The sequence below is a fragment of the Ciconia boyciana genome, chromosome 14 (assembly GCF_034638445.1).
Source record: "Ciconia boyciana chromosome 14, ASM3463844v1, whole genome shotgun sequence".
NCBI classification, from domain to species: domain Eukaryota; kingdom Metazoa; phylum Chordata; class Aves; order Ciconiiformes; family Ciconiidae; genus Ciconia; species Ciconia boyciana.
In genome coordinates this window covers 13,511,891-13,531,448 of record NC_132947.1, presented here as the reverse complement: position 1 = coordinate 13,531,448, position 19,558 = coordinate 13,511,891, and the positions used below count along the sequence as shown (strand labels likewise).

The window sequence follows — 19,558 nt, the reverse complement described above, 5'->3', positions numbered from 1 at the left end:
AGAAAAGCACCGCCCTCCATCAGCGAGCGCTGGTGCTCTCTGCTGTTCAAATACAGCACCGGCACTAGAAGCGACACAAGCTTTGATGAAAATAGGATTTGTCAGAATAAATTTTGACAAACTGTTTTGCCCAAGTCTGATAGACTTCTCTGGAATTAATCTAAACTACTGGAAAAGGAGCTTAGACAGTTGAATTGCAGACTACTGAATTTCAGAAAGGTAGTTTCAAAAAAGGAAATGCTGAGACATCACAGAGCAGAGTTCGAGTGCTATTTTCTCAAGGTTGTTTTCATCAACTCCTTCATCAAGTAACTTCTCAGAACTTTTGTGGAGAACGTTGAACTGTTCTAATGGGGTCTGATCTGCAGCAAGTTAATTTTGCTATCCCAAATCTTTTGCAAAAACAGCGCTGAACACCGAGACCACCAGGAAGTAGCATTAGCACTGTTCTAAGCACTGGGTCATCTGTTTGATTGCCTAAATAGTAGTTGCCCTCTGAAATGAGAGCACCTTCAACAGTGACATGCAGCCTTAACAAGCCAAATTTTAGGCAGACATCATCTCAGCATCCCAACTCGTATAGAAAGGGGGGGGGATGTACTGGCTTGTGAGAACACAAACTCTTCTTCAGTTCTGCAGATTTAAGCTTTCAACGTATTCTTTCTACCTGCAGGCTCCATCTAGCTCATGTCCTTAGAGCATCCCAGCTGCACCACCACTGCTATGCAATACTTAAAATCCAGCACTGCATGATGTAACGTAGCTGCCACAGACCTACGCTTATTCAACTAACAGCGGCAACCAAAAAAAAGCAGAATGACTCCAAGGATCTTTTCCCAACTTGAATACACAGATAGATCTGATAGTAACACCTGTTTAAAAAAATCCCTGCACCAACACAAGAAGGAGTAGAGCCATTTCATTTATCAGGGAAATATCGCTCCTTTGAAGTGGCAAGAACCTCATCCTCAGACCCTCCCATACAGATCTGCAGCACTACGGAGCAAAAAGAAAACGAGATACAAAAATGTACTTTTACGCTACTGTAATAGCCTTAATTTTTTGCTTTAAGTTCATGAAAATAAGTCTGCCTTTATCATGGCAGACATATCTGTCCAAACACATGGGGCATCTAGAGCCATGTGAATTCTGCTCTTCACGTGAGGTACAGACCAGCATTTCTGCTTCTGGTCTCTTCCCCCTTCTCCTACAACAATGCAGCATCTTAACCAAGTCTTTTGTAGCCTGAAATTTATTTAATACACTTGCTGTTGGGATCAGTGTTCACCACAACCTGGCCGAAAGGGTCTGGGAAGCCGTTTCTTATGGTTCTGCAGATTTTTCTCACTCTTGCTCTGTAAAGAGCATCATGCCTCACAGTTTTCCAAGTTCTCATGAGAGCACTTACAATGAGAAAGTATTTGACACTGTTATGAAAGGGCCCAGTTTTTCCAAGTCCTAACTCACCTCTGCCTTGTTCTTTTCCACCTTGTCTTTATCAGCATGAATCTTCCGCAACAAATTTTTAATTCTCTTGTCACAAAACTGGTACCTTTTGCTATTGCTCTCATTCAGCTTTCTCACTTGAGCTACCAGAAAAGAGGAGACCTGGGAAGGGAAGAGGAAGAAGATAGGAATTAAATCAAGCAGAGATGAGGACGCCATTTAAGAACCTAAACATCACTTTATGAAGCTCCTTAGACAAAATATCCATATACCTTGAAAACTTGAACTCAGTCAGAGGTTTTGCCTACAGACATTTAACTCCTCTGAAATTTCCAGGACTATCCCTTCCCCTATTCCAATTCTAGGTAGTCCAAGACACTGCTAAACCATACCGCGAGACACCTGCACAACTTACTGTCCAGAGCAAATCCTGGTAATGGATCATCATCCGCACAACGTCAGCCGCCCCCTCTGCCAGCTGTTTCTCCTTCCCTTCGGGGATCTTGTTTGGCAGTCCCTTGTGCATGAAGAGGTTTGGGGCCATGACCGTGGAAACGTTCCAGAGGTTCATTTTGTTGTTGTTTTCCCTGGCAACCACTTTGCTGAGAAATTCAAGTAGAGCCTAAAGAGAGGGGAGGAGATTTCAGACATCCATTACTCATAGTCCTCAAGAAACTACTGTGGCAATTGCTGGAGAGATCATTGAATTAGCTTTTTTTTCTTGATATCCATGAGCAAATCCTATTTCTCCAGTCAGGAAGTTCAGTGACCAATTTCTAATACTAGGATAGCCACAAATAACCGTACCAAGCAGAGAGATAGTTTGTCCAACATTTATGAATCAGGAGAGACAGCCTGTGTGGGAAGTAGATGAGCTCTTACTCCTTGGCAGGTGGCAATTTACAACGTCCATTTGTAAAAGTTACAGAATCCAAAGATGATCCCCCCTTCCCCCTGTATCCCCTTCAAAGCTATTCCCCAGATGTGCAAAAATAAATCCTTTTGGATCATCTCTTCTGCCTCACGCCTCCGAAGCCATGACGCATGACAGATCATCTAAATCGGCCTTGCCTTTATTACCTGGAAGCTGAACTACTCAGGAGGGGGGGAAAAAAAAAAAAGCAGCAGCAGCAACAACCACTACAGTTCCTATAAAGCACAGAAAGGCAGAGGTTGTGCACTGCCTGCAAAGCTGATCCCATCAGCATTTATTCTTTCAAAAAGTAGCAGGTGAAAGGATTTGAAATGCCTTCTGATCAGAAAAGGGTAGGAAGTTATAAGCTTAATAGCTTTTTTTATGTTTGTTTGTTTTTTTTTTTTAATTGAAACTACCCTTCATAGATGATGACAATACCACAAACCATGAATCAAAAGACTGAATTTCTTTCCTTATACCTTAGCATGCCCACAGACAATGTAAGACCTAAACATCTTTCACTCCATAGCGAAGTGCTTTAACACACCAAAGAGGAAGAGCACGTTTCTAAACAGGATGCTCTAAGACCACATGGATTCCTACTGCTCTTAAGTTTGTACCCAAAAGGCAGACTGTTCACTGCACAGTGTTGAGGTTTGCCTGCTCCTCCCATCATGGGTTTCCATTCTCAAGTCAGTGAAATAAAACCAAATAGCACGATGCACATTATTTACAAAAGCTGATAGAGTTCCTTGAATAAAAACCTGGAAAGAGATCATGTTTTTCCAGTTAAATCCAGAACAGGTAGTTACCTTTAGAGTGTTTCTGTTGGGCTCTGGCAGAATCAGGATCAGAAGGTTTAGAGCTTGCAATCTTTGCTTCAGGTCTGGAATATCTAGAGAGGGAGAGCGACAACAGGGCAAAGGATTCAGGCTCCTGACACTGTTCTTTGAGCATGGGAATCCCCCAAGGAATAAGGCCATTACTTATTGTAGTGTTTGTCATCTAGGGTTTGAGACCTTGTTTTACAAAAGTAAATCAAGCTCATACAGTCCTTATGAAGTGAACTACCTACGTTGTAGAAGATTGGCTGATTGTTTCAGAGTACACAGTCTACCAGCAAGTCTGATGCCCTTGAAGGGCATCAAAAGATCCCATTACTCCCCATTGCTTGTAAAAAAGAGTTGTGCATTTAAACAGTTAGCTTAACACGTTCAAGCCATCTATTGAGGCACAAACCTCAAAATAAGGCGCTTACAGAACATTGCATTACCTGCAGACAAGGCAAGACTGGGCACCCTGACCAGCTGCCACAGCTCAGCCTGTGTGTCATTATTTATCAAGTTGTCCTAATCCATGGTAGCAACTTTGCAGCCTCAAATGACACAACATAATTTAAGATTCCAGGACAGCGTCGCTACACAAAGATGTATGCAACCAAGCACCAGTGACTATGACTCTGAGGCTGACACGTAATAGCACAGAGAGCACCCAGCACAGTGAGTTTGGCTATAGCTCATATCGTGCTCTGTATTCCCATCAAATCCACAGGCTCCCAACAGGAGAGCCCTGACCAGCAGAGCTTTGCAAGAAAAGCACAAACCAGCAAACTGATGCTAGACAGCCAAAGCAGGGGCTCACTTTGTACAGCAGCAAAAGCAGGGAGGTACTCTGCGGTCAGCAGTGGGGCCGGCAGCTCTCTTATGAATCTTTTCAGTAGTCCAGATACATCATTCTGGTGGACTTCATCCCAGCGGAAAAGGCCAGTATAGAAATCCCTTTCTAGCTTCTGTTCCAGACTCTAAAAAAAGACGGAAATTATTACATGCTTTAATAAGCAAATACAAGGGAAATTCTGTAGCTGAGCACTAGGAGGGCAACCCATCAAGTCAAAAGAGCGCAGAGACTATCACAGCAGACACTCCCAGATTTCCCAACAATGGATGGTTCTAGTTGTACTGGGAAGGGAGATGAGACAATTCAGGTTATTTAGACACTTGCTTCAGCAACATGCTCCCTGGTCACCTCCGATACTTTCGAACACGACTAAAGAGCTCATACCTTGATTCTGGTCTGGGACCCAGAAACTCTCAAAATGCCTTCTGTTTCAAGTCCTCTCTTTTCCAAGCAGGACAGCAGCTATTAAAAGGGGAAAAAAGAAAGCTCTTAGGCACAGGGTATGAGAAGTCAGCCCTTTCTTATCACAGGCTTCCTGACTCTGAGGACCAGAGGTGCGAATTAAACCAGAAACAAACTTACTGCCTGGAGTAACAGAGGGACCTTGGTGTTGGGGAGCAGTTTTTGGTCATTTTCCAACAGGGTGTTGAGTGGAACTCCAAAGAGTCTTTTCTCTACAACAGAAACAGCATAAGTCTGTATCTCTACTAATACAAATGTCAGGGATATATCCACCGCTGCAGACTAACAGGGCACATTTTATAAGTGTAGGTACTGGAGAAAGAGAGAGGAACAGTTAACAGGACAAGTGCATTTGACAGTCAGAGATAAATGTGGAGCTAGGTCTTGATGTTATGATCCAGTGACTTCCAGGAGAAATTCGGACCAAGGAAAAAAACACCTGTCACAAGGTTTCTTGTCAAAGACCCTCTCTGTTCTAACATTTAAAACACAAACCTATGAGAAGATCAATGTAAAAAACACACACCCCCAAAAAAAAAACCAAGATGAAATACAACTAACCTGTTGTTTTCAGTTTTGCTGCCTTGTTTCTCTTCAGCTCAAAGCCCAGAACATCACAGAGAGCTGTTAGTTCAATAAGGGCCAGTGTGGGGATCTTCTTCATGTCCTGAGCAGATAGATCTCCAATCCTGGTCACTCCTAATCTGCCCTTGGGGATCTTAAATTTCTAAGGGAACACACACACACACAAGGTTCAGTGCAAGTATCATTACTAATCCCACTGGTATCAAGTTTTGCTGCATTCTCATCATTCCTTACCATAACCAGACATCTATTCATTCTCTTGTTCTCAACACCAGACAAATGCCCCAAACTACTACTACTTCTACTCAACCCACAGCTGAATAAATATTTTCCCTTTTCAACATTGCTCTTTAACTCTATTGGAGATCCCAATTTATCTAAATTAAAGACAGCCTGATACCCACACTCATGTACTTGAATTTTGGAAGCAGCCCAGTACATTTGCAAGGAAGAAAACTGTTAGCATTACAAGTAAAAAAGCCCAGTTATTCTCCTCTTTTCAGTGGAAATGACCCAGATTCAAGTCAAAATAGCTACTTTCACACACAAATACTACTTTTTTTGACCCTTCACTACACAACAGTTACTCTTGCCCAACACCGCAAGGATAACTGCATTACCTGTCCAAAAACACCTACCTAGTATAGACCTATTCCAACACTATCCATAGAGGACATTTCCAAGAGCTGATCTTACAGTTGAATCAAATGTCTTGTACCCCTCTACACAAGAAGGGAGGTAATAAATTCTAATAGGAAAAATTCCTTCAGTGCTTACAATTAGGGCATTTCCATCCTTTAACCTCCTAGATTCAGATAGGAATGATCCCTTGAGCAGGACAGCCGCTTGCTCCGAGTAGGCAACATCCATGTTGAACACCTCTTCTTTTCCAGGGTTTCGAACTGTGCAGGAGTAATCCTGGGTTTCTGCTACAAAGGAGAAAATGTCTTGAATTTCAGAAAGCCAAAAGGATGAAGCTTAGGAAACAAGTGTGCTAAAAGAGCAGTTTGAGACAGATTTGGGGACCACCACTAAAAAAACCTATATTAACATTTGAAAAGAGTGTCAGCATAGCAGAGTCCTGAGATTGATCAGTAGGGTAAGATTAGCTTAAAGCCACAACATTACAGCTACAATCACCAGATCACTGGTAAGACATGAGCATGGCCTTAAATTAAATGACATACCTATGGCTAACTTCTCTTTACACAATTGCATATGGCATTTATAGGATTTCACCATATGATCTTTGCTAGAGTGATTTTATTTGCATCTTCTAATTGCTTTCTTGAAGAGTTACAGTTATCTGTTTGAGCAGCAATTCCTAACAACACTAGAGCCTGGAAAAGTTTACTAAATCCACAACTGTGGATAACCATGGATTTAAAAAAAAACAAACACAAACAAGGCCAATGTTTCAGAGCCCAGATTAGTATAATTTCCCTTCCAGTTCCAGCCCTACTTCAGATCCTACTCTACATTTAAAAACTTCCTTCTTACTTCTCTGTACATTTGAAGTCCGTAGATTGTGCCACAACTGGTCTGGGCTGGACTCCTCTTTCTCTGCTGCTGTCTCCTGAAAAATAAACCAGAATGCGTTTACCTACACAAAACAGAAGTTATTATAAGACAAACCGATTTTGGCAGGAAAAAACACACCAACACACACCTGGCATTGTCTGCTAATCTAAGAAAATGCTGCTCAAGCTCAGGGCTGCAAGACTACTCTGAAATTAAGAATCATAATTAGAGGATTTGGCAAGCAAGTGGAAAACAGATGACTATCTCACAGGCAGTATTTGTGATAAATTTGCACATCATTAAGCCAATTCTTCCTCTCACACAATCAGCAGGCAATTTCCCCCTTTTAGTTCATGCACTGAGGGTCTAACAAACAGTGGACCAAGCAAGCCACATGGGATCTACACATTGCCTGCGATCACAAGACCTTTCGCGAGAAAGAACACACTAAGCAGACATTAGCACCTAAAAGCTTCCCTTCACAGGCTTCATAGCAACCTCCCTCTTCATGTCTAGAGAGAGCAGCGAATCTTTAAAAGTATAAGGCGGCACTTGGCAGGCAATCCTGTTAATAAGAACCTTACTTTTGCTAGAACTAGTTAGAATATAGGAAAGCTTATTCTATTACCACAAGTTAGCAATTTTCTGAGAACATGCTTATGACATGGAGTTGTGGACCAAGGACTGAAAGTTAAAAGGAACCTGTGCAAAATCATTGCAAATGGACAAAACAGTTCATCTGCACAGAAGATGTACTATAGCTTGAGAGTAGGTGCACAACTGATGAGCTTGCCGTGAAAGCAGAACCAATTCATTTAGCATCTGGCTTAATCACACATCACACATGGAATAATGCCAGAGCGCCTTCAGATCCAGCTGCTGTGTAAACAGGCCATACTGAACAGTAATATAGAGCAAGGATGTAGAAAGGTTCTGATAGAAATGCCAACAGCTTTGATGCCCGAGAGTAGCTCATTACAGAGGTGGACAGGAGATGAACTGCAAATCCATCTTGAAACACTGATGGAAATAAAAATCCAAATTACTCTGATGCATCATTGCCTGCACTCTTCCAGGCTGAACTGCTTCCACTCAAGTCACAGCTGAACTGAATTAGCTTTAAGCTCGATTTGCTGAACACAGTTTTTCCGTAGGTAGAGCCCACTCAAACATTCTGCTCCCAGCGTACCGAGAGAGCAGTCCATAGTGGGAAGCATCCAAAACCTGATTGAGCAGTAAGGGGACAGACACTGGATCCGGGTTCCAGTCCTGGGACTGTGGGGGAAAAAAAACTTTACCTTTTTTCATTTCTGTTTCCTCACTTACAAAGCAGAGATGTCAAATATCCTTTTGTGTGATAAGGGATCTATCGTGTTTTCCTACATGCCTCGAGTAAGCGTTATAGCAACACCAGGCCTGTTTTGGCATATGGTTCCTGAATGTGTCCTTCAGAGCCCCAAAATTGTGCTTGGAACTGGGACAACACAGCAAACCAGTATGGAAAATTAACCAAAAAGCTGCTTCCCTCTGGGATTGCTCCAGGAATTACTCAAAGGTAAAGGACTACTTCTGCTCAGTGCCCACATCCAGCATCATATCCAAACGTCTCAGAAGTTTACCATTTTACATAGAAATCACTCTCAATCTGCCTAAGCTGAGCATCAGTCACTTCCTACGAAATAAAGAGGGCAAGCACCACCCTTTGCGTACACTGTAAGAGACAAGCAAGGAATACAGAAGTTAAGCTCATGGCCACTCAGCAAAGAAGGAACAAACAGTCAAATGGACTAATTTAAAATACATATTCTTACTTTCATTATAAAGAGAGGGGAAAAAAAACCACTGTTTTTTCTTTCAGTGACCTCCACTGAAACTGTAGATCTCTGAGGCAACTGCAAAGCTTTAAAAAAAAAAATTAAGCCAAAGAAAATATGAGTAATTCCAGCAGACTTATTGGAAAAGAGTCCAGTGATCTTGCCCAAAGAAAGAAGTGAGGAAAATGTTTCACTTCCAATTAAATTAAGGCAATTTAAACAGGCAGCTTTAGCATCTCGTACATGCCTTCATTATACCAAAAGGTCACTTTAAAACAACAGATCTGATCTCAGTTGCTTATCAAATGCAAATTATTACATACAAATATTAGTGACCTAGTGAGTGGACACATAAGATTAAGAGCTTAAAAATCTCCATTCCTATACAGTAGAAAGTAAAATTATTTTAAGAGATATAACAGGTTTCTATTTAATCTGCAAGTTTAAAAACTTGATGAATTTCAACTGAGGCACTTAAGACAAGCTTGCAGCGTTATTGGTTTCAGAAATGTCATCTTTTTGTCACCCATTTGTGCAGGAATGCAAACAATGCTCTACAAAAGGAAATTAACCATGAATCTGTCTCAGTGCAATTCACAGTAAGGAAGCAATCTGCACCTCAACACTGGGCAGCTACAAAGAACACAACCGCAGCAGTTTCCAGTGATGTTGCAGACTGGTAGTGTCATTCTCTTAAGGCATTCAAGGGATTATTTGGGTATAATTCATCTCATTACAGTAAAAGATGTTTCAAAGATGCTCAGGCTGAGGAAAAGGAGTATTCCGTTCTGGTAGACAGCAAAGGTCCCAAGCTACTGAAAAAGGTAGATCTTGGTTAAGCTCAATACCTTCTGACTAGACACTTGACTGAGTAGAGAAAGTCACAAGGAGCCCTGATTGGGATACTTTCCAGCAGCCCCTGGAAAAAATAAGGATAATCTACCTTGTGGCCACAACCAAAAGAGGAGCAGCACAGCCGGAAAGCAGCTGAGAAGTTAGTGGTCATGTATTCTCTAGGAAAAAAAAAGGCAGTGGCTATTCTTTCTCTAGAATTACCAGCTGTACAAGATCAGCTTATCAGAACCAAACTTATGAAGTTCTCTCTTTTTTTGGTTAATAATGATTTAACATGACACTGGACTAAAGAAAACACAAGAGGGCTCCAAACGATACCAGTGCTCCAGGAGGCTGCAGTACTGTAGGCACTATACAGAAGTCTTCCAGTAGTCTCTAGGAAGCTTATGGATCTGCAGGTTTTGTAGCAACTTCTCAACGTTGCAACCTGGATGCAGAATTTCTACAATCTCAGCTTCATTTCAGCTCAAAAGATAAAGTCATCTATTTGGAAATGAAAGCAGCCCTAGACGCAGAAAGCCAAGTCAGCTACCACAACACAACAAAGTCTTTCAGGGGATCCCACTAAATCAACATACCTCAGAGCTGACCACTCCAAAAATGTCTCGGACATCACGCACAGGATGTTTGTTCTTCCTCCTCCGAGAGCGGGAGTAGGTATCCAACCGCCGCTGCACAGCAGCAGCCTGGGTCTTGGTTAGGGTGGAGAGCAGCACGATGTTGTCATTTTCCGAGGCATGGTCCCCAAGGAGGTCGGACAGACCTGCGTCCTGGAGCCACTCGGCTTCAGCTTCTCCCTCTGCAAGGCAAGGGATGAGAAGGGCGAGTGAGAAGAGAAAGAGTAACAGCAATTTGAGTGCTTGAAACACTTCAGAGGCAGAAAAACAGAAGCCTGAACCATCCCCTTTCTGGGGCGACAGTGGGACATCACTGGAAGGGAGTCACATCTTTGTTAGGAACCCACGGCTATTCTCAAAATCTTAGCCCTATTCCCAGGTACCCAGCTGGGTATCAGGGTGAAATTGGAGGACAGACAGCACTTTAGGCAGCTACAACTGCCCACATACTCCTTTCTCCTCACCCTAGGTGAGGAAAAAGAGAAGAAAAACCTACGGAGGCATGGATATTGCCAGGAACCTTCTGTGATTCTATTCGTGAGGTGGGTGTCGGTCTCTTCTCCCACATAACTAGCGATAAGATGAGAGGAAATGGCCTCAAGTTGTGTCAGGAGAGGTTTAGATTGGATTTTAGGAAAAATTTCTTTACTGAAAGGGTGGCCAAGCATTGGAACAGGCTGCCCAGGGAAGTGGTGGAGTCACCATCCCTGGAGGAGTTAAAAAAATGTGTAGATGTGGCACTTCAGGACATGGTTTAGTAGGCATGGAGGTGTTGGGTTGACGGTTGGACTAGATGATCTTAGAGGTCTTTTCCAACCTTAATGATTCTATGAACCTAGGCTCCCTCAGAAGCTGGGCAGAAGGTGGGCACGAGTGTGACTCTGCATGGTATTTAGCACAAGGATTGCAACAGGAACTGAACCCCATGGGGGCTTTCACAGGACATGGGAGGAAAGTCAGATGGACTTGCTTAAATCTGCCTTTACACGGACTGCCTGTGCAAAGGGGAGCTCTGGCAGCGGGCAATAGCACACAGCAAACTCAGAATGAATGGCACTGCCTCCCTCTGCAGCACACCCGATCCTCTGACATCTTTGAGAATGGATAAAAGGTCTGTGGGAAGCCATAACATACAACACTGAACATTTGGCTTTTGCACTCTTCCCAATTATTTGGTTATTTCTTTTAATTTTTATTTATCCATATGCATGCCTATGTATCAACACCTTTTTTTTTTTTTAAATATTCAGACACTGATCTAGTAGATTCAAATGTATTTTATTTAATATACTTGCAGAACTATTTGTATGCACCATCCCTATTCTTTACCTTAAGTGGACTGGTATCCATACAGTCGTACAACAAAAGCAAAAACATTATTCTTACCCTGTGCATTCGCTTTATGTCTGTGCCTATTCAAAACATCACTAAAATTAAAGATCATTCCAGTTCCAGAATGAAGTGTGAGAAGCCTGGAGACAGTACAGCAGCATTACCCAAACAACCTCAATTCCACTTCATTCTTCAATATATATAAAGTTGCACTTCAAACACAGAAGACAATTTTTTCCTTACGGGATGCACCCTTTGTGCAAGTGAGAAAGCGCCCCAAGCAAGGCAGCTACTTGAAATCCAAGGATAAAAGAAGCAATTTAGCAGGTGGCTTCAACTTTAATACAGTGAACACCACAAAGCCTTTATCTTTGCAATTCTACGTACCACATTCATTCACTGCAGGCAGCTCCAGCATAGCTCTACCAAAGGTTATACCAGGAAAGAGAAAAGTCACAACTGAATCGACTGACACAGAACAGTTCATTCCCACTCTTCCTTTCCTATGCAAACTGATATCTGCTCAGCTATCACAGCTGCTCAGGCTAAGTTTTATTAGTGCTGCATCAATAATAAAAAAGCCATGCAGCTGCTCTGGAGAGATTAAATAATTTAATTTTTCTGGGGAACTTCTGTGTTCATGCAACTTGCAAAAACATATTGTGACTCCATTAAAACTCTTTTCAGCCTCCAGAGCATGCTCTTTGTCTTCTTAGGCGCTGTAATGAAACAGAACTTTTGTCACCATCACACCACAATAAATAGAGCTGGACTTGAAGTCAAGTATTTCCTTTAACAAATCTTCTAGCAAACTGGCTAGCTTTCCTACATGGTCTTAAGTTTTGGTCATTTCCCATGACGGTTCTACAGAAGCTAACAGGTAAGAGCATCCCCCCGGTACCGCTTGCCCGGTCACAGCTGCTCACGCACTCGCAGTCCCCTTCCCAACTCCTCACTGTACAGCTGTGTGTCCTACAGCCGTGGTTCCACGGCAGCACGGCGCGCAAAAGACTTCTGGTTTATTTTGTCTTTGGGAGCTAAAGGAAGTTAAGTGTATTGCTTGCAAATTTTGAAAATACCTAATTCCAGTCATAACAGGAAACTAATCTAATACACAATACTAAACAGCAGGCCCTAAATCGGACATCCGTGTGAGCCTACTGCCCCATCTGATGCCAAAGCACCATATTTTAATTCCTCTATTTAATATTTTTGGCCCAGTTGCGTTTGCCAGTAACACAAAAGGAAACCAGCAAGATAGGTTATTTATGGGGAGAAGGAGGAAATCAGAGAGAAACAGGTCAGAACTGAGAGGTCCACAGAAGCTGAGCTGCAGGTTTAAGCCTGGAGAGCTGCTAAGATTTGCTTTGTGAGTTCCAGACAAGCAGCATTTCAGGGGGGAATAATTAGGAATAAATTTGTAAAACTGAAGAACACCAGTTCCAAAAACTTACTTGAAACATAAGCTAGCCAAAACCAGCATTCATAATAAAGCATTTAGTTTCAAAAAAAGCTACAGGACAGCTAAGCATCCTACAATTTCAGACTAAACATTAAGCACAACTTCCTATATAGTTTTCAAAGGTAGCGAAGAATCACTCTTCGCAGACACTTCTCAGACATGATTACATGCTATAAGGATGCTAGCAGATATTTTAGTGGCACTACTGCACAGAGTGCATACGTTATCAGCCTGCTCTACAGTCAGACCTTGGAGAGAGCTGGATAAACAGCAGACAGCAAGGAAAGGACATCGCTGCTCATATTTCAGGAAAAAGCTACTTTCTACCCCCTTCAACTGTTAGTGAGGCCACAAGTACCATCAGTGCCTTTCTGCTGACCCAGTTCTTCTGCAAAGGTACACGCTGGCCTCCCACTAACACCAGGTCACAAGCAGCTTCCCGTCCCGCCACCCCTTACACAGGGCTTGCACAGGAGACCCACGTTCTCCAACTGGGTCAGCATTTTTGCAACGCCTTATCTACACGTAGCCTCCACGCTGGCCCTGTACCGCGATTACGATCAGCTATTTGTCAATTTGAGCCACCCCGTCTCCAGACGGAGCTGTTAGCCACTGCCCAAGCACAGCTTCTTGGGCTTTATGCAAAGAGCGATGGTGCCTTTGGCTCCGAGGAGCCCTGAAGCCTCTGTGCTGCCTTGCCACCTCGCGGTGCTCTGACCATAAATTGCAGAGACATGAAAGCCAAAAGGCACCCGCCAAGTCCAGCTTCCTGCAGCCACACCATCTGAAGCTTCCCCTTGCTACCTATGCTTCCAGCACACCACTTATTTGACTAAACTCCTTCGCAGGAGGCCAAGCGTGCCGCAACTCCTTCCCCAGCCTGCCAGGAAGGCTTCACTACTTGGAGCATTATTTCAAGTCTGTCTGGTTTCAGTTACCAATTAAGCAGTCAGCTCTTGCCTGCTAGATTAATACACAGCATTAAAAGACACTTTTCCTTGTGTCCCTGCTTACACACAGTAATCAAATTGCCTCTAGCATATCAGTGTTTTGGATATCCCAGACAGCCTTTCATCTCATGGCATGGCCTCTTTTCCAAAGTCTCCTTCCTGGTGCACTCATTTTCCGAGTCACTTTTGCATCTCTTCCAGTTCTAAAAACCAAACTTACATGCTTTATGCAGGGACACTAACAGCAGACCTCAATGTTTACCGTGTCTTGCCTACTATGGCAGACAGATGATGATCTTCCCACCCCGCTCTCCAGAGCCCCCTCTATGCACCCAGGATAGCTACTTACCCTTCCCAAGCACGGCAGCACACTGGGACTTTCACTCAAACACTTCCCATTATGTACATGGATCCTTCTCAACATCAGGGCAGCACAACAGCTGTAGGCTGTACAGGGGCAAACCCAACCATTCAAGAGGATGTAGAGCCAACTAAATCACATTCTTCAAAATGGACCCGGGAAATGCGTGATCTCAATCTGCAGGATCGCTGGGCACTTATCACCATTTATCATCCCCCCAACAGCCCAGGGTGTTGCAGGACCATGCCAAAAGGCATTTGGTCCAAGTTCCAGTTATTCCAAAATACTGGACAACATCAGGGCTACAGAAATCCCACTAGAAACACCCCATGCACATGAAGCAGTCTTCAAAAGAAAGAAAGAGGGGAAAAAAATAAAAAGGATGTATATAAGGAAAGCCTTGTGTGGACGGACTGAAGTCATTCTGGATCTTTATTACGGTTTCTTGAATAGTGAATCAGAGGGGAAAGTCTGCCTTCCACAAAAGCAGCTCTCATAAAAGCCACCATGATGAAGTCTCAGAACCATGTACACAAGCAAGCCTTCCAAACCACCGTCAGCTATCGCTGCGTGTTTACCATACAGCCACCTGCACGGGGAGTAAGAGCCCCCCCACTTAGTGGGGGGCTATGTGAAATAATCTGGAGCCTTGAACGTACTCCTGACTGACCTCAGAGTCAGCTTTGCTTCAGAAGCTGAAACCAGGCCAGGCCAGCACTCCTCTTCTGCAGGGCATTATCCACCACCCAATGAAAAATATATATCTCTCTGATTTGACTGGTAATATTCTAACCATATTCCAACATGTTTCTAAATCATTCAGGTGCATAAGCAAATTTTCTAAGACATTCATCTTCCTCCCCTCACTCCCAACATTTTTGGCAACCTACCCTCTCGTGTTTTGACATCTGCAAGGCTGCATTCCTCTTGCTCGGCTTCAGCGCTCTGTTTAATGTTCTCTACTTCCAGCCAAAAACTGTCCATTGACAAGTTGTCCAAAGACTCTACCCTGGAATTCATGCCCTCTGACACCGGGGATGCCAAAGGACTCTTCGGAGGAAGCTGGCTCATTTTGCAAGGGCAATTTCTGGTACTGAGAGAGGAAGAGATAAGGAGAGAGAGATTAAGCTACATGTATTTACATACGGCATTCACAATACAGCAGTCTTCATTGATTAATGACTGCATTAAAATCCAAACAGAAGTAAGTGCTAGACTTCCTTTCGTTAGTGTTTAGCAATAACAGGCAGGGTTGGGATCAAATCCCCTAGACAAGGGGAAAAACTGCTGTCCAAACATGCACGAGGACGCAGTATCAACACGGGTTTTCCGATCCTGTCCTTCCAGTGACCTCCGAGACACCACCTACCACTCCCACACTTGCTTCCAAGACTCCCCTGCAAACTTGCACAGATACTCTCTACATTCACAGACACCCAAGATGTTTCAAGCTTGGTGCACACGTGCTCTGATTATCTGGCATGCACAGCAAGTCCGACAACTCCCAGCCACAGCAGACTGAAGCCAGTAGGCTTGTCCTCCATATGCAAAAATCGGCACAGCTCCATCTCCTGCACTTCAGCTCATGCAATAAACAACTCAGACGTTTGAGGCCCTCTTTTCCTGCCCAGACCAGATTTTTCAGCTGTAAAACAGCACAAGTGTCCTGGGAAACCCAAACATACAGCATTTTCTTACCACCCTGTTGATTAATTCATGGGCAGCCCAAGTCCCAGGCTGGCCTCGTTCAGCTTTCAACCTCTCTGCAGAAAGTTGTGAGGTTCTCATCAGTTCATTAAATAATGACTCTCCTAAAATGAATTTTAATTCACTTCAAAGGGTTACAAGCCATTTAAACCCTGCTGTATATCTTTTTCAAAGACTTTAAAAAAAGGGATAAGTGGAACCTACTTGTGAAAACACCTCAATGGTTCAACTTATGAATACAAAACTAAAGAGACCACACACTACGCTAACACTGGACAGTTTGAAAAACATCTGTGAACAGCCACTACCACCAAACACAGATCGGAATTGCTTTCTAGTTTTACAACAAAAGAAGCAGAACGAGTCTTATGCCTTGAAAACCATGACAACAAAACAACCACCAAAGGCAATTTAGCCTCCTAACTCGAAGTACTTAGAAAGTTATAGATGGCAAAATATCTGGAAAGTTTTAGTTCCTTTCGTTCCAGAAAGCCATTATTAGCAGTTCTGGCACTAACTTGCTTCAGTTATAAGAAGCATTTCAAGTCATAAAGGACTAAATTTGAAGATCTAACAACTAAGAGGCATATGTTGTAGGATACTCTGCACTTATATTTACACATGTGCATGCATATTATTCTTTTTCTAACATGCACTTAGGCAGCCCTTCTCTTCTAAAGGTCAGAACTAAAGCAATAACCATCATTCCAGGAATATCTGGAGCCAGCAACGGCACTGAGAACAAGAATAAGAAGGTTTTTGTTTGTTTGTTTTACAGGAACACAAAAGTTAAAGATTGAGAAGAGCTGTTATGCCACCCAGGCCACCTCTGACAAGGGCAGAAGTGATCTGCTTGTTTAGTACTCATCCCCACCTTCTGCCCCCTTTCCTGCTCCCAGATATCCAAATAACAGGCCTCCAGTTGAGATGCCACTTCATAGACTGGTACAGCACTTAAATTGTCACTTTAAGATTTTTTTTTTTAATTATTTATTTAACCTTCACAGTTCATGTCCGTCTGTCTCAGCAATACTATAGCTACCATTCCAAATCATAATTTCCCCTTTCAACTTTTTACCTATGTCTTTACCCATTAGGAGTTAAAAGTTTAGATCACATCCCTCACATTAACTCTTCATCTTTAGTACTCCTCTCCATTTTCTCACGTTTGCTGACAGCCTTCTTGTAAGAGGATTAGATTTAAGCAAAGCCACCTTGCTAGCATCAAAAAGACTGTTTAATACCTTGCCATGATATCTCACTAGAATTCTATTACATGCCAGTCAATAGAAATCATCACTTGCAACATGAAACTAGAAGAAGGATTTTAGATTATCTTGAGGGACTTGGTTTTGGCCATATCAGTGCCAGAAACTCTGGCAGCCAAACTTGCACTAAAGAGCAGTCTCCAAATGCACAACACTCCACAGTCTAAGGAAAACATCTTACAAGCTCTCCTAACTGCTCTGCTAAAGGCCCTCAGCAGGCACACAACTACTCTTCTTGCCCTACGTTATTGCACTATACTACTGTGGGATCTAGGTCATACCAATCAAAGCAGCTCTAAAATGTACCCTTCCTTCGTGGTCAGCCTGGTGTAGAGCAGACTCATCTAGCATCCCAGAAATCTCCACGGATTCACACCAAAACAGCACTTATACCCAGGTTTGCAGATCCAGCAGAACCTACCCCAGACCCGAGCAGCAGCTTGCACCCAGCACCCGCGCTCTGCAGCAAGCCTGTGTCACGCAGAGCTATGACAATCCCTTCCTCGCACCTCCCACAGGCCTGCCTGGAAAAAACCCAAAACTTTCAGCCAATGTAGATACAGTCTTCAGCTCTTTCAAAAGGGTGACTCTTGACTTAGATGTTTTGCATGACTTACCCAGACACCAGATCCTGAATGCAAGTTTTAGGCCAGTAGATACTACAACCAAGTGGACTACTTCTCTAAGGCATTAGGGCAGATTCCTGGTGCACATCTGAGAAGGGTCACAACATCCTGACAGTCCAGGTTTCAGGCTGTAGCCTTGCCAGCAGCTATTTTTGATCTACCAGCACCTTCAGTCCATATCAAGACAACAGAGTACTGGTGCAAGAATACAGTTTTGCCAGACAACAGCGAACTGCTGTACCCCTGTCCCACACCAACTTGTGCTTCTGTACCACCCACAGTTATTTTGCTTCCTTCCACAGCTGGAAATACAGATGATCTAGTAGTGCTTGCACCAAAAAGCTCCACCACCAGTCACACTATATGCCTACTATAGGAGAGCCATATTTGAACTACTTGTGCATCAAACATCCCAATGTCATCCTAACTTTTTTCCTCAAGAACCTCATGGACTGATGCACTAAACCCTATTCACCAAAGTGCAGGATGCTAATGTCACATAGCAGCTCTACGCAGCAGTAGCAGGATCCAAAGCCCAGCCCTACAAGCCCTAAGCTAAAGCTAGCGCTGTTGTTCCTGTCTCACAGGACAACGCCAAAGTAAAGTCAGGCCTTTAAATTTAGAAAGTGTTTTATTTCCTGGTCTAAATACTTTTTTTTCCTGAACACACTGCGCAATGCTTTACAAATCCAAGTACTCAGGTGGAAGGTTAATTTTAGATTCAGTGCACCTAAGAGATTGTTCTTCCTCATTGCATTCCCAAGCCAACGGAGGGCAATCTGTGACATATAAACATAGCAACAGTTTAGATTGAAAGTGTAGATTGTTGGCTTAAAATGTTAATTGCTCAGTTGCAACTGGGCAAAGAGTAGGTGGAATAATCAAGTTCACTCAGTTGCGCTGTCAACGTAACATAAAGCTTAAGATTATAAAGTTTTAAAAATTAACCCAACAAAAAGCAGACTGGCAGAAAGATCTAGCTAAGGACAACCATAAAGGAATGACTCTGTGGAAAGACTGACCATCCTAATGCAACCTTCTCCTCTTGTTTAAGAGCAAAGCCAGTTTTAACAGGGCTCAAGATTCATTCAGCTGACTCCCCTGACACCTTCAGTCTAACCCTGACTTAACAATACTAACAGCAGAATTATGAGAAATTAGACTAGCATGAACCTTATATAACCTATTTTCTTATTATTTTTTCTATCAATCTTCTCCACATAGAGCACTGGTAGCCCTGAGCAAGATTTGCATGCCTGCATAGCGCTGAGTGCTCGTGGCTCACCGGTCCTGGGCTAGAATACGAAGTCTCAGAGTAGTTTTTAATCTGTTCCTAGATACTGTCAACACACAGCAAATATATTGCAAACACTCATGCGACTCTTGGCCCTTTTGAATATCAAAATAAAATAAACACTGTTGCTATGCATTTGTTCATTCCAGGCTTGAATCATTCCTGTCAGAGAGCTTCTCAAAGGATCTGTAGCTGCGTAGCCTACTTCACTGCTTGCTCAACATCCTTCCTTCATTGAAATACCTCTCTAGCAGACGAATAAAGAGGTTTCTTCTCAAGCATTTCAAACGGAACAGGAGGTGAGAAGTGTAAGCCAAGAAAATGGAATGCCTTTAATACTGTTTCCAGAAAAACTAAGATGAGAAAAAGGCAACAAGAACAGAAGAATTAAGCTATACAAGGCAGTCTTTTCACACACAAGCACCTAGTTTTTAAAGACTTTTCCAAATATCTGGAGCAAGCACAGAGGCACACATGAAACAAAGAAACAGATGGAAGGAGTTTGAATTAACCTTGAGAGCAAATTAGGAGCAGCACACCAAGTCACAGCATCACAGCAATTCAGACCACTAGCATGAAACACATGCTCTTTTGAAAGAAAAAAAAAAAGTGAAAAATTATTCTATCAACTGGTTGCAGTATTTTGACAGATAAAGACACTAAGT

The 19,558-nt window shown here is 42.9% G+C and overlaps 1 protein-coding gene across 3 annotated transcripts in view; it reads right to left on the bottom strand.

Annotated features, from left to right (window-relative positions):
• ARHGAP40 (Rho GTPase activating protein 40) overlaps window positions 1-19,558 on the bottom strand; it is a 43,446-nt gene that overhangs the window by 5,181 nt on the left and 18,707 nt on the right. For 2 of the 3 annotated variants that reach the window (XM_072879269.1, XM_072879266.1), the window contains exons 2-12: window positions 14,889-15,091; window positions 9,855-10,075; window positions 6,587-6,662; window positions 5,864-6,015; window positions 5,063-5,228; window positions 4,622-4,713; window positions 4,424-4,501; window positions 4,004-4,163; window positions 3,175-3,257; window positions 1,862-2,068; window positions 1,468-1,608 (exon numbers count right to left, since the gene is read on the bottom strand). In XM_072879269.1, coding sequence (XP_072735370.1) covers window positions 1,468-1,608; window positions 1,862-2,068; window positions 3,175-3,257; window positions 4,004-4,163; window positions 4,424-4,501; window positions 4,622-4,713; window positions 5,063-5,228; window positions 5,864-6,015; window positions 6,587-6,662; window positions 9,855-10,075; window positions 14,889-15,091 — 1,579 coding nt within the window. The remainder of the gene's footprint in view (window positions 1-1,467; window positions 1,609-1,861; window positions 2,069-3,174; window positions 3,258-4,003; window positions 4,164-4,423; window positions 4,502-4,621; window positions 4,714-5,062; window positions 5,229-5,863; window positions 6,016-6,586; window positions 6,663-9,854; window positions 10,076-14,888; window positions 15,092-19,558) is intronic. The other variant, XM_072879267.1, reaches the window with a different exon arrangement.